Source organism: Sceloporus undulatus, chromosome 6, assembly GCF_019175285.1.
Source record: "Sceloporus undulatus isolate JIND9_A2432 ecotype Alabama chromosome 6, SceUnd_v1.1, whole genome shotgun sequence".
Lineage (NCBI taxonomy): Eukaryota > Metazoa > Chordata > Lepidosauria > Squamata > Phrynosomatidae > Sceloporus > Sceloporus undulatus.
The window spans coordinates 86,333,070-86,347,591 of record NC_056527.1 but is presented as its reverse complement, the minus strand read 5'-3'; the positions used below and the strand labels follow the sequence as shown (position 1 = coordinate 86,347,591).

The following is a 14,522-nucleotide window of genomic DNA, read 5'->3' as shown; positions in this document are numbered from 1 at the left end:
TCAGGAATAAACTCTTCTAGAACATGGCTGCATAGCCCAAAAAAACCACCAAAAAACGATGGATGCCGGCCACAAAACCCTTCAACTTCACATGGTGCAAGATCTCTCTAGGGTACTGATTCCACAGGCTAAGATGGCTATACCTTTGAAGCCGAAAGGCAAGCGCTCTTGCTATCTGAGTGTCACCTGGTGATGGTTGCACCCCCAGCACTCCCTGAGTGACGCCACTGGGATGAGCCCTCCATCATCCCTCCCTCCTTTCCATCCTTCTTTCCTTCCCTCCAGAGCCTCCTCTCCCCTCCTTCCCTGCCATCTGCCAAGCCCACCCCTTCCTCCCTGGCCTCTCCCTTGGGCCAGGGGGGGAGCTTGGCCAGCCTGGCCCATCCTTGCCCTGGGTTGCCAGGAGTCCGTCTGCTGGCGGGTGGTCCTCCTCTTCCTCCTGGCCCCATCCATCAGGGCGGCCCTGGCTTAGGCAGCCTCCTCCCTTTGCTCCTCATCATCGCCAGGGTCTCTCTGCCTGCCATCCAGCCTGGGAGTGGGCAGGAGGAGAAGCCATGCCTGGGCTACCAGCTTGAGAAAAAGAAGGAGGAGGAGGAGGAGGATCGCCTGCTGCTTGCTGGCTTTTCCTTTTTTGCAAGCATGAGTCCGGCGTGAGCGCAGCAGCCCCAGGAGGAGCATCTATCTCCATGGTGCAGGAGGGAGGCATGTCACGCACACCTTACAGCTCCAGCCAAGACATCCAGATGGAGGTCTTAGACAACCCTGGGCTCCAGGTGAGCTGCTGGAGGCACTGGGGATGGGGGGCCCTTTGCTTGCCTTCCTCCTGGGTGGGATCCTTTGGGAGAACTTTGGAGGTGGAATGCTGCTCACCTTCAGGAAGCAGAGGCTGCGTCCACACTGCAGGAATCACCCGGTTTGACTCCGCTTGAACTGCCATAGGGCTCCATGCTATGGAATTCTGGGGGTGGTACATTTTTGGGGATCATCCCCTGCCTGGTGGTTGTCCTCAGGTGATTGATCTTTTCTCCACACCCAAATCTCTGTATTCATCCACACTGCAGAAATAATCCGCTTTGAAACTGCTTCAAGTGCCATGGCTTCATGCTATGGAATTTTGGGGGTGTTGGTTGTGGATCATCCCCTGCAGGGAGATTAGTATTTGATCTCTCTCTCTCTCACACACATCTCCTGCCTGGAGATTGTCCTCAATTTATTTGATCTTTTGGCTGCATCCACAGTGCAGAGATAATCCAGTTTGAGACTGCTTTAACTGCCATAGGGCTCCATGCTATGGAATTCTGGGGGTGGTACTAGGTTGTGAATCATCCCTTCCCTTGGTATTATCCTCAATTTATTTTATCTCTCCCCACACCTAAATCTGGCGGCATCTACACTGCAGAAATAACCCAGTTTGAAACCACTTTAGCTGCCATAGCTCCATGCTATGGAATTCTGGGGGTGGTACTTTGTTGTAGATCATCCCCTGCCTGGAGATTATTATTTGATCTCTCTCTCTCATACACACAACCAATCTCTGGCTGCATCCACACTGGAGAAATTACCCGGTTTGACACCACTTTAACTGCCATGGCTCCATGCTGTGGAATTCTGGGAATGGTAGTTGGTTGCAGGTTGGGGGTGGGAGTGAGGAGAGAGATCAATTAAATCGGCCATAGTTTCCAGGCAGAGGATGATCCACAACCAACTACCATTTCCAGCATAGAACCATGGCAGTTAAAAGTGGTGTCAAACCAGGTTATTTCTGCCGTGTGGATGCAGCCAGAGATGGGGGAGGTGAGAGATGAAATATATCAGGCATAATCTCTAGGGGAGGGATGATCCACCCTTATTTCTGGTCAAATGGGTTCCTCTTCCCATTTCTGATCATGTACCTAAAGGGGTGATGATGCTGGCAAAGGGAGGAAGAAGCATCTTTCTGCTTCTTCCTTTCTGTCTCTGATGGTGAAGAGGCAGCCAAGGGTGGGGAGGCAGGTGGCCAGTATAAGGAGAGAATGAGGAATTCAGGACACCACTTTAACTGCCATGGCTCCATGCTGTGGAATTCTGGGAATGGTAGTTGGTTGCGGGGAGGGGGAAGGCCAGTAGGTGGGCCTTGGGAAAGTCACACTATCTCAGCCTTAAGAGGGGAAGGCAACGGCAAACCTCCTCTGGACAAAGCTTGCTGATCAATCCTGGTGGCACTGGTGCCAGTGCTGGCATAGAAAGCCTGCTGCTTGCCCCAAATAGGGGCGCCTTAGGTTCGCCATAAGTCAGAAGGGACTTGAAGGCACACAACACACACAGGCAGGAGAAGAGAGGAGCAACAACAGAGGCAACAATGGCTTTTAATGGGGTGCCTGGGGAATGTCACTTGTGGAGCCCTTCTCTCTTGGCAGCATCAGCTGAACCTGGCTGGCTCCCTTGGGACTTCCGTTTCCTGATTTGATCCCAGACACCAGGAAAGCCCAATTAGTAAACCTCAAAACAAACCAGAAGGGAGCCATAAAGCTGCTTCTGTTTCCACTCAGCTCTGTTGTTGTCACTGTGCTGTTTGTTCCATGCAAGCAGATGAGCTCAACCCAGGATCCATCCATCCATCTATCCATCCATCCACACACGCAAACAGATGGCAAAGCCAGACCCAAAGAAGCACTTGGAAAGTGCATCTGTGTACAGGCGTGTGTGGGTTTCACTGGGCGCTGGAACACTCAAACCCTTGGCCTGGTTCTAGAAAGAGAATCATGGCAAAACTTAAGGCATCTCTGGAGATGAGAGAAGAATGTTGCTTTGGTCTTGGTCTCGCTTCCAGAACCGTCTCTCATGACTCAGATTTCTCCAATCTAAAAATTGAGAGTAATGGTTCAAGTTTAGGTGACTCACCTGGTTCGTGTAGGAGAGGTATTTATAGGAGCCGCAAGGACAACTGAAGATATACATAAGGATAATTAGGGATATATCCATGGCTAGAGGTTTGAAAATGTACATTTTAGACGACAGCTCCCAGAATCCCCCAGCCAGCATGTAGGAGAGGAGTAACTTTTCCAAGCTCCAACAGATTTTTGAAGTGCATGAAAAGCAGGCAAGGTGGAACAGCCCATGCCTTTGCTGTAGAAGGTGCAGTGCTTTAGGGGAGCAGTTGTAGAAGGCAAGAGTGGCCCAACTTCACTCTTATAAGGCCCTGTTCTTTCAGATTTCACTAGCATCTTCATTGTCCTCCACTGAGTATTATATTTAGAAAGCTAGATTGATTGATTGATTTATTAATTAATACTTTATTTCTTATCCACCTCTCCCCAAGGACTGAGGTGTGATACAACATAGATCAAAACATATAAAATCATTTAAACACTGTAAATTTAATCAGCATTTGTTGAGTGTTCATTTCTTCAGCAGTGTTTCACAGTTAAAGTATGAGGATACTCTTTTTCATGATCCCAGGGACTTATCTTTCTGCGAATGGAAGTACTCCTCTCCTTCTGACTCAAACTTTTTGTTCCATCAACTCAAAATTCAAGACATCTGTCTCATCTCCCTCTTGTTCATTGTAGTTTTCGTCCTTTGTGTGTACTGGAACATAAGAAATCCACCAAGTTGGCATTCTTAGCAAGAATCCCAGCAAGCCATTGATTCAAGGTGGCATACAATTAACTGGCATTAGTTTTTGGTAGCCCACTCTGCTAGCCATTCCTATTCTGGAGGCTGAAGATTGACCCCAGCTGGAGGCAGGAGGGGAGGATAGTCATAAATTATCCCATGATTTATTCCATGGATAATATATTGGAGTGGAGGAAGGTAGGGTTTTTGTCAGGGAAGGTGAGTAGCGATGTTGGCAATACAAGTTAGAATTAAACATTTTAGGAATGAGCAAAAATGAGCTATCAAGGTATTCTGGTCTCCACTATTCTACTTATTTTATTATGGGGAGTAGAGAAAATAGTAGATGCTGCTGAGTCTATGAGCAAATCTGGGCAGTGGGAGATAACAGATTAGATTGAGCCGTTTATCAGATATCGATAGCAGGAGATGCCAAGGCATTAAGATTTTTTTCTCTCCCCCTCTCCCCCCTCTTTTGGGGTGTGTGGATGACAACAAAATTTGAATAGGTAACTCTTAGTGGCAGGATATGCCAAAATAAGTAGGAAATGCCAAGTTGCTTGGGACCTGTTGATCATATCTGAGGGATGGAGAAATGCCAAGTTCCTTAGAATTTTATGAGCTTCAGAGGAGTGTAGAAAATGCCAGCTTAAAGGAGCAGGATCTCTATAGAGAATATAAGATGCATTGCCCTCTTTTGATGGAAATAGCAGGCTGAGTCTTGCAGGTGGAATCACCCTTTCAGTTGTGTTTGTCCTTGCAAGTATGATTGGTGGTCCTTAACAGATCTAGTCTAGTTCTGGGTAGCATTTGCAACCAAAACCTGTTGCTTTTCAGCTCCAGCTGCTTTATCAAAACCCCACAAAAAACAATACTAAATCCACTGTGTGTCGGAGGGTTTTGTGTATGTGTGTGGAATGTCTGGAGCAAGTGCACCCTTTCCTTCAAGCACTTCTTTTGTCCCTCTCCTTTGTGATTCCCTCAGGTGGTGGATCCCCATCCAAATGCTTGCCGCAGCTCCGAATGACGCACGTGCCTTAATTAGAACAAGGGGGAGGAAAGGCCTAAAAATACCAGCCCCGGGCTCTGCCTCCTTGCCTTGCCCTGCCTGGCCTTAGAACTACGAGAACCATGTCTGTGGGGGCCTGGTAACAACTGGCTTCCCTCAGACAGCTGTCCCTCTCCTTCTCCCTGAGACATGCTTGGGAAGTGTGGTTCATTCCAGGCCCAGTTTCTCTCCCCCCTTCCCCCCGCACCTCCCCAAACATACCCAGGATAGAAGGGCCAAGATTTTTCCACAAACTTCAGAGAGGGACTGTCCCTAGACCAAAAAAACCAACAGTCACCCCTGGGTAATGTGATTCTTCGAAGCAGGTGAAAGAAGGAAGCTGATGGATTCTACTTCCCCTCGCCTAAAAAGGAACGTGGCGGCTCTTGCTTACTCTCTATATTAAGAGAAAGAGGAGGGTTGTAACCAGGAAAAAGGAGGGGGGTGCATTCAAAATTCGGGAGATAAGGAAGCATGGCTGCAGGAATAGGGTTGCCAGATTGACAACTGGAGATGGTTTCTGTGTACCTCTGATGGTTGTGTGGAAGAGGGAATATCAGCAGGTGTTGTCACACAACCACATAACAAGCAACATGTGTTGAAATTCCCTCTTCTATACAACCGTTACCCACAGGAACCCTCTCCAGTTTCACTTGGGGTACCCTATGCAAGAGCCTGGTTTATAGCTATGTGCTTGGAGGATGAAGGACGCCCTCCTCTCTCCACACTCTAGTTTGAGCCTTAAATTTATCTGCCCTCCTGTTGTCCTTTGCAGACTCCCATTAGCTCTTTGATCTCTTCCAAAGAGAGTAGCACTAAGAGCCTGTATGCACTGGCCAAAAGTGCATATTTCCCCTGCCCTGCCTTTAATGCAGGCCAATAGCCCTGGACCAAGATCAGACAGTCCAGACACCAGTCTGGCAATCTGGGACTGATTCTGGCCCAAAGAAGCCTTAGTATGGGGCAAAAAGGCAGGCTGTTTGTTGTGGAGTTTCTTGAAAACTTTGCAGCAACAGCTGGAGTCTGGCACATCACATGGTGCTCCACGCCCCTTGTGTGCCACTGCATCTTGAAGGCCTCTGTCACAGCCTGTGATGTTGGATGAGAACACTTGGCCACGTTGGTATAGCCAGGTACCCTATTTCCATCCTTATGGGCCACAACAGGGGCCTTCAGGGAAGATGTAAAGACAGTGGCAGGTAAAGGGTGTGGGGCAGCAGTGGTTCCATGGCACGGCAGTGTGCGTGCATGTAAACACCCACTCATTGCTGCACTGGCCTGAGGACTGACCCTGGTTGGAAACAGGAGTAGACCCTAAATCTGCTCCACTTTCCTACATAATACCTGGGAAAATATCTCATCAAGTATAACAGAGATGAAAAAATATGGTCTGCCACATGATATTAAACTGATATTCCTATCATTCCTAGTCAGCCTAGCTGGGAGTTGCACTTCACCAAAATCTGGAGGTGGGCATAATTCCCACCCGTGATCTAGTGCTGAAAGAGTTTCATATGCACAATCTTAATAATCTCTACAACAACCCTGCACAATAACCCAGTTTTATTATCCTCATTTTACAGCCTGGAGAGTCAAGGCTGAAGAAAGAAAAACTTGTGTTCCCTAAAGGGACTTAGTGAGCTCAGGGTTGAACTGAAATTTGAAATGAGAGTTTGCAGCTCTTACCTTAACTTTCTGATAGGTAGAGTGAACTATTCCAGTTCCTACCCAGAAAAAGACATTTTAAGGTTGGCAGTGCTGGTTATACAACCTTTTGAGGGAAATTCCATTCCTAGCCTCATTCATTGGGGTACTGTGAGGAAGGAGTCAGAAACTTCTGTATCCAGCAAATCAGTTATTTTCATCTAGATATCTTCCAACACATGACCATGCTGGCTGGGGGATTATGGGAGTAGCAGTCCAAATTAAACATTTTGCAGCCTTATTTACTCAACCATGGTTTATGACACTGTGTTGGCATGCCTGCTGCAGATGCTCACGTGTATGCATGTATATGCACATTTGCATAGGGAACAGATGGGTAAACACCAAAAGGAGTAAAAATGAGAAGGTGGTGTGGAAATAACAGGGATATGTTAGTACTTTCCATGAGCCTGGGTTCTGTGCTCATATACCGGTGTGGGCAACTTGTAATTCTAGATGTGGTTGGCCTACAACTCTCATTATCTCTCAATAACGACTATCCTGGCTAGGGTTAATGAGAGTTGGAATCCAACAATATCTGCAAGGCTATAATCTTCACTCCTCATCTGATATTTTGTATGCAGAAAGAGAGAAAGATGAATTCTGTGTGGGTGGGGTGTGCATGAACACAAACAATGTTTCAGAATCATAAGATGCTTTTTTAAGCATACGTTTCTACCTGTCTTCAGGAGAAGTGCATGTTTGCATTTAGATCTTTAAAAAAGAGCCCTTTCCCACTGTTTTCATGCAAAGATAGGCCTTTGGTATTGCAAGAAATATAAAATTATTTATCTGGTTGAGGAGCTTGGAAAATCTAACTTCCTTGAGTTCTATTAACTGGTTTATAGATAGTTGAAAGACACTACACTCGTCCCTCCACATTCACTGAAGGGGACACAGAACACCTATGAATGTGGAAAAACTGCAAATAACAAAAACACGAAGTTTTTACCTGAGAGAACACCTCTCTAGGAATATCTAGGTCCTCCAGTGTAACTCTGTGGTCAACATCTGCCAGACACTGACCACAGAATTACACTGGAGGAGCTACAAATGCCTAGTGGAGTGTTTTCCCTAGGAATCTCTAGGTACTTCAGTACAACATTTGGTTGAAGCTGACCATAGAGTTGTGCTGGAGAACCTAGATATTCCTAGAGAAAACATATTAATAAAATCCGTGAATAATCAGATTCGCAAAAGTCAAAGCCGCAAATGTGGAAGGATGAGTATACAAGTTGTGTCCCTTTCTGATACACAACATCTAAATATGGAGCATGTAAACTCATAGGTCTAAACCAGGAGTGTGTCCCTCTGGATGTTGGATTGCAACTCCTAGTAGCCTTAGGCAGCATACCTCAGTGATGTGGAGTGTTGGGAGCTGCAGTTCAACAACATCTGGAAAGCCATGTGATTCCAACTCCTGACCTGAACTCAGTTGTTAATTCCAGCTATTTTAGACACAGTGAAACAATGGCAACTTGGTAGGTCGACATATGGCTCCATTTTCTGGACCTCATGCTGGCTGTGATGATGGGTGTTGTTTCCCAACAGATCTGGAGAGCATCAAGTTGGGGAAGGCTACCAAAATCAGTCCTCCATGTAACTGGGGTTAGCTTTAGAGTGGTGTAAAAAATGGTAGTTCTAATCAGGATTAGCAAATGTGAATGCGGATTTATTTATTCCTGGTCACAAGAAAGGTAATCTTGCACAAACAGCCCCTGTTTGCAGAATTGGTTCTGTTGTCATTGCTTCAATGAGGCTTTGGAGCAAATGTGAATTGTTTTGATTCAGAGGCCTTGTGTGAGGTGTGGTTTCCCATTATTATTGCTAATGTATTTTGCAAGATAATTAGTAGTTGGATATCCTTCCACGCCATCCACCTTCTGTTCGGTAATTGCTGTCTGGCTTGTCATGCTGTGAGTCATGAGTCCTTCAAAGACTCTGAAGCTCGTATGAAACAAGTGGATATCTGATGTTTATGTCAAATGATTTTGCAAGTTCACCAAGAATGGTTGCTTTAACTTCACCTTTTGCTGCTGTCATTGGGAAGCTGCAGTCAGAACCACAAAACTACAACTCCCACAATCCCACAGACATCATGATCACTGGACATGCATGCTCAGGATTCTGAGAGCTGCAGTCCGAAACAGTGCCATTCCTAAACCGATGTCAGCTGAGATAAAATAAACAAAAAACTGGCACCATACACTACAAGGGGGAAAGCATCACCAACGACAATGTGTTTAAAGCTGAAAAGCTGTAGACACTTATTGAAATGAGAGAATAATCCTAACAATAGTAAATCTTGATGATAAAACATAGCAACACTTTTGGGGAACTGCCTGTACTTTGGCTTCAGAGCGCTTTTTAGTGTGTTAGAGAAGAAAAACAGTTTGTTATTGTTGCTAACTGCTCTTGAGTTGGTCCTGACTCATAGTGATCTTGTAGATGAGACATCTCCAGGACCCCTTGTCCTCTACTGCTCTGCTCAGGTCCTGTAAATTCAGGCTTGTGACCTCCCTGCTTGAGTGCATTCATCTGGCATGTGGTCTTCCTCTCTTTCTGCTGCCCTCCACTTTTTTCTAGCATTATTGTCTTTTCTAGTGAGTCATGTCTTCTCATGATGTGGCTAAAGTACAACATCCCCAGTTTTGCCATCTTGGCTTCCAGGAAGAGTTTAGACTTGATCTGGTCAAAGTCTGATTTGTTTGTGTTTCTGGCTGTCTGCGGTATCCTCAGCACTCTTCTCCAGCACATCTCAAATTAGTTTATTTTCTTTCTGTCATCTTTCTTCACTGTCCAGCTCTTGCACCTGTACATGGTAATGGGGAATATAGTGGCTTGGACAGTTCTGCAGCTAGGAAGAGTAAGTTTCTGCCCCCTCCTCTCCACCCTGCTGAGTTAACTGAGTGCTACTTTTGCACTTTGAACTCAGTTTGCAGCAATGGAGATAAGCTGAGGACAAAGGGGGGAAGTGAGAGGAGGAAAGAGAACCTGGAACATTGTAAAAGTAGTTGAAAAATGTGAAGACAGAGGATTAATCAGGACTGTTCTCAACAAATCAGGATACTTGGCAGGTGTGGAAATAAGCCATAGTGCAACAGCTTTCTTTCCTTAAAAGCCTGATTTGGTTCCATACAACGGCTTTTTATTTGTAAACTTCAGCTGAGTTCTAAGCAAGATACTGAAATGAAATGAACTGGATGAGGGCAAACATATTAAAGCCTACTCCAGACAAGCGAGAGAAGCTTCTGTTCGCTTGAAAGACAGGTTTGTGCTAGTTATAGTTATACTCCTCTGAGGAGACAGGTTTGCACTATGGACATACTGAAGTGGTCAGGAGTGTATTTGCACAGCTGATGTTAGTGTGTCAGCTGGGTCTGCTCCTGGAGTTGTCTGATCTGGCCGTGGTGAAATATGCCTTGGTTACATCCTGTTTGGATTACTGTAAGATGCTCTGCGTGCCTTTGAAGACTGTTCAGCAACTACAGCTGGTCAAAAATGCTGCACCTAATTGCTGATCAGGGCTGGTGAGAAGAAGCATGTTGTTGTGTGCCTTCAGGTAGTTTTGGACTTATGGTAATGCTAATTAGCTTACTTGCTGTTCACTGCTATGATCTTTGGAATAGCGGTATATAAATAAAACATTATTATTATTATTATTATTATTATTATTATTATTATTATTGAGACCCTTAAGTCCGGGGTTTTCTTGGCAAGATTTGTTCAGAGGAGGTTTGCCATTGCCTTCCCCTGAGGTCACCCAGTGGGATTCATGGCCGAGCTGGAAATCGAGCCCTGATCTCCAGAGTCATAGTCCAGTGTTCAAACAACTATGCCACACTGGTTCCCAGAATTACAACACCTTCCATTTTGAGGCACAATTCAAAATGCTGGTTGACATACACAGAGTCCTATAGGATGGTGCAGGCTGTCAGAACAGCCCTGTTTTCCCATATAAGTTAACCCAGGATGTGAGATCTGCAGGATAGACCCCTTCTCTCAGTCCTACTACCTTTGGAACTAATACTGGTGCAGACATGACAGAGAGCCTTCTGGTAGCCACTCTATGGTTACAGAATTCCCTTCCAAGGAAGACTGTACTTGAACTCTCCCTTCTGCCTTCTAGTAATATATATATATATATATATATATATATTGATTGATTGATTGATTGATTGATTGCTAATCAGGTAGGCTTGCAATCAGCCTGATATAGGCAGGGCTTTAAATTAATAAGCTGCCTCTTTTAATATTTTAATTTTATTTATTATTCTTGAAGAGTTATACACTTGTGTAACTTAATTTATGGTTTAACAGTAAGACCAATTTAATTTGTGTTTGACTATGTATAACCTATTGTGCTTTTTCTGATAGTTGGTTTTTACTTTTTAAAATTATGTCAGAAGCTGCCTTTCATCCCAGCCATGGGCAAAAGGTGAGAGATAAATCAGATGGATGCAGTCAATTATCTTTTAATAAAAATATCAATAGCAAAAGTTTGCCCAATGGGGAGCCCTTGTAGGTTGTATCCAAAAGTTCCCCTTTTCTGATTCACCCAACATGTGGTCATGCTGCGGGGGAGTTCTGGAAGTTGTAGTCCAAAAAGGAACTTTTCTAAGCTCTGACCTGATTTATGGTTGCATCCATCACCCATTCCTACCCCTCCTTCCTTTTCTCTATACAGTATTCCTCATTCTCTGTACAGTGGAATTTTCTTTCAACCATGTCCATTTAATTTAGACATAAGCTCTCCGATCAAGTGCTGTACTAGTTCTGTGCAGTACCTAACATACTTTTAATATTAAGTGCATGTTAAAGAGTCATTGCTTTCCATTATTTCATACTTTCTCTGGCAAGGTTAGAATGCTGTTTCTTTAATCCTTGGGACGTTATCAGTCAAGGGAAATTGGAAGTATAATCCAATGGCAACCCGAATGCAATCATGGGGTTTATCGTTATTGCGTGATAGACTACCACACACAATTTTGGGCAATGGGAAGTCAGTCCGAACGCAGTCATGGGGTTTCATGTTATTGTGTTAGAGGTGAACACACGTAATTTTGGGCAATGGCAAGCTATTTTGGGGCAATGAGAAGTCAGTTCGAACTCAATTCAAATTCACTTAAATTAACTGAACTAGTGAATTCATGTGAATGTGTTCCGGACCCACTTTCTTTTCATTCAAAATTAAGAGAAATTCCTCTCGTGTGATAAACTCCTTGGTGATGGTGGTCCATAACAAGAACACAGCAAATCTGCTAGTATAGATTGGATGAGTCCCAAAACCTGTAGCGCTCCAGATGCTGTTGAAGTCTATTTTAGTAAGCCCTAGCCAGCATGGCCAATGGTTAGGGATGATGAGAGCTATAATCCAGCAACATGTGGAGGCCAACAAGTTTCTGAAAATAGCTTGAGTGTAGCAGGGAGTCAACCTACAGTGTTGCTTGGAAATCTGCTTGTTTATATCCCAATGACTTTTGCACTGTCTCTGAGTTTTTTCTCCCTTGCATCCTCTTTGATCTCCTAGGGGAAATATAGCAAAAGGAAGAATCGCTTCAAACGTTCTGATGGCAGTACCTCCTCTGACACGACTTCAAACAGCTTCGTCAGACAGGTAAGAGCCAGCTGAAGGAGTGAGTGAGTGAGAACACATGCTCAAAAAAGGAGGAGGGAATGAGAAGAGGGGAGAACTGTGAAGTATGTAAGGAAGGGAACTGATGTCTGCTTGCACACCACGAACTGCTTGTTAGTTCAGGACATTTGATGGCACAAGGTGCATTAATATCATTGTTTCCAGTTGAGGATTTTAAGATCATCTCCCTCCAGTGGATGCAATTTTTATTGCAAGCTTATTGCTGTTTCCTTTACCTGCTGCAAATGGGCAGCACAAGGGGAAGGAACTGAATTTGGACAGGGTTTCTAGGACTGTGTGGAGTGGTTGTTTTCTTTTCCAAATACAATGCTCTACTTCCTTCCTATGGCATAGGGAGCCTTTTCAGTCAGTTATCTTTTTTGCTTTGCCTGTCGGCTTGTCATCTTTCCAACATACGTGAAAAAATTAACATTGCAAGCGGAATGCATTGTGTCTTTCTGGGCATATGAAATTACATAGTTTGAAGATATATATTGTGATCACCTTCATTTATAGAGAGCTAGGATTCCTCCCCCCTTTTTCTCTCTCTCTCACTTGGCACAGTATTTCCCTTGCACCTCATCTCAAAGGGAAGAGCTATGCTGACGAACAAAAGTGGATACTGTATTAGACAACATGAGTAAGCATGCCTGCTGGGTCTCCTTTTGTAAAGGGCACTGAGAACAAAGTAGCAGATGGCTACACAGGCAGGGGGGTTGTTGATGACATGGGTTGCAAACCTATATCTACTTACCCCAAAACTGACTTCTCCAAATTTGCTGGAACTTACTTCTACATAGCTGTATAGCAAAGGAGGGCAACTGTAGTAAGCCCAGGAATCACTTTTTGCCTCGGGATGTTCCTGGGGCCACACAGACTGCCAAAAATGTCCACTGCATCCCTCAAACCTCCAAATTGGAAGTGTCCATAAGTACACAGAGACCAATATTAGAAATGTGGGCTCACACACAAGTGTTGTTGTTTGTTGTTCATTGCCTTTGAGTCACCCTCGACTCATGGTAACTCTCCAAATGAGATATCCGCAAGACCCCCGTGGAGGCTTGACCTATTGAAAGAGCCAAAGGTATCCTCAGCACTCTCCTCCAGCAACACATCTCAAATAAGTTGATTTTCTTTCTATCCATGTTCTTCACTGTCTAGCTCTCGCATCCATACATGGTAAGGGGGAATACAGTGGCTTAGACAATTCTAACTTTAGTGTTCAGTTGTATATCTTTACATTTTAGGATCATGTCTAGTTCTTTCATGGCTGCTCTTCCCATTCCTAGTCTTCTTCTGATTTTTTGACTATAGTCTCCATTCTGATCTGTGTTTGATCCAAGGTATGGGAAATCTTTGCTTATTTGAATTCCCATGTTACTTAAGTTAAATTTATGTAAACCCTCTGCGATCTTTATTTTTGTTTTCTTTATGTTCAGTAGCAACACTGCCTTTGCATTTTCTTATTTAATTTCCCTTAATAATTGTTCCACATTTATGTTTAACACTAGTAGTATAGTGTCATTTGTATATCTTAGATTGCCGATGTTCCTTCCTCCTATCTTCACTCCTCCTTCTTCCATGTCTAAACCTGCTCTTTGTATGAACAGATATGGTGATAGAATGCAGCCTTGTCTGACCTCTTTGCTAGTTGGGAACATTTTCGTTTCTCCATATTCTCTATACATGTACACACATACACACAGATTATTTCCAATTTCTGCGTAAAAATTTGCCAAGAAAACCCTATGATAGGTTCACCTTAGGGGCACCATAAGTCAAAAATAAGTTGGGGCCAGACAACAACAACAACAACAACAAATGAGTCAGAAAACTTGGATAGTAAAAAAAAGCTGTTAGGAGGAAAATTTGAAATGTGGTGCTAGGGGAGAGGTCCAGTGGATACGATGACATTGTCAAAAAGTCAAATAAATGGGTCCAAGAGCAAATCAAGCCTCAGCTTCCACTGGAAGCCAAAACAACTAAACTCAAGTTTATCATATTGTGGACATATCATGACTCATTGGAAAATACAGTAATACTTGTTAAAAAGGGAGGCTGTAGGAAAAGAGAAGGACTGCACTACAGCTGGATTGATTCAGTCAAGGAAGCCATGACCCTGATAGCCTCATCTCATGAGAAAACAAAGTGGAAACGGAACTGGAAAGTAGCAGCTTTCTCTGTGCTTTACTGCATGATGTCGTAGCAGTTCAGTTCTCTTCCTGTAAGACATGGTTGTAAAAGTGTGCCTTTTTTTCTAGCTGGAAAAATCTGTTTGACAAAAGACATGCTTTTATGACTGTCTCCCACAGGAAGAGAACTGAAGTGCTACAACGTCATGCTGTAAGGTATTGAGAAAGCCAATACTCTGGCTCTCTTTCTACTTTCTTTTCTCATGCAATAATGCTCTTAGTTTGCAGAACATCTTGAAGATCTCTCATTCATATGGTCACCATAGCTGATTTAATGGCAAATAACAACTATTTATTTATTTAGAGTACAGTGGACCCTTTGTATAAGTGGGGGATCCATTCTGGATCC

The 14,522-nt window shown here is 44.1% G+C and overlaps 1 protein-coding gene across 5 annotated transcripts in view; it reads left to right on the top strand.

The window, feature by feature from the left end:
* Positions 1-287: 287 nt before the first annotated feature.
* The window catches only part of CACNB1 (calcium voltage-gated channel auxiliary subunit beta 1), a 64,042-nt gene continuing 49,807 nt past the window's right edge, over positions 288-14,522 (top strand). For all 5 annotated transcript variants that reach the window (XM_042475340.1, XM_042475339.1, XM_042475337.1 and 2 more), the window contains exons 1-2: positions 288-773; positions 11,877-11,963. In XM_042475340.1, coding sequence (XP_042331274.1) covers positions 687-773; positions 11,877-11,963 — 174 coding nt within the window. In that variant the 5' untranslated portion in view covers positions 288-686. The remainder of the gene's footprint in view (positions 774-11,876; positions 11,964-14,522) is intronic.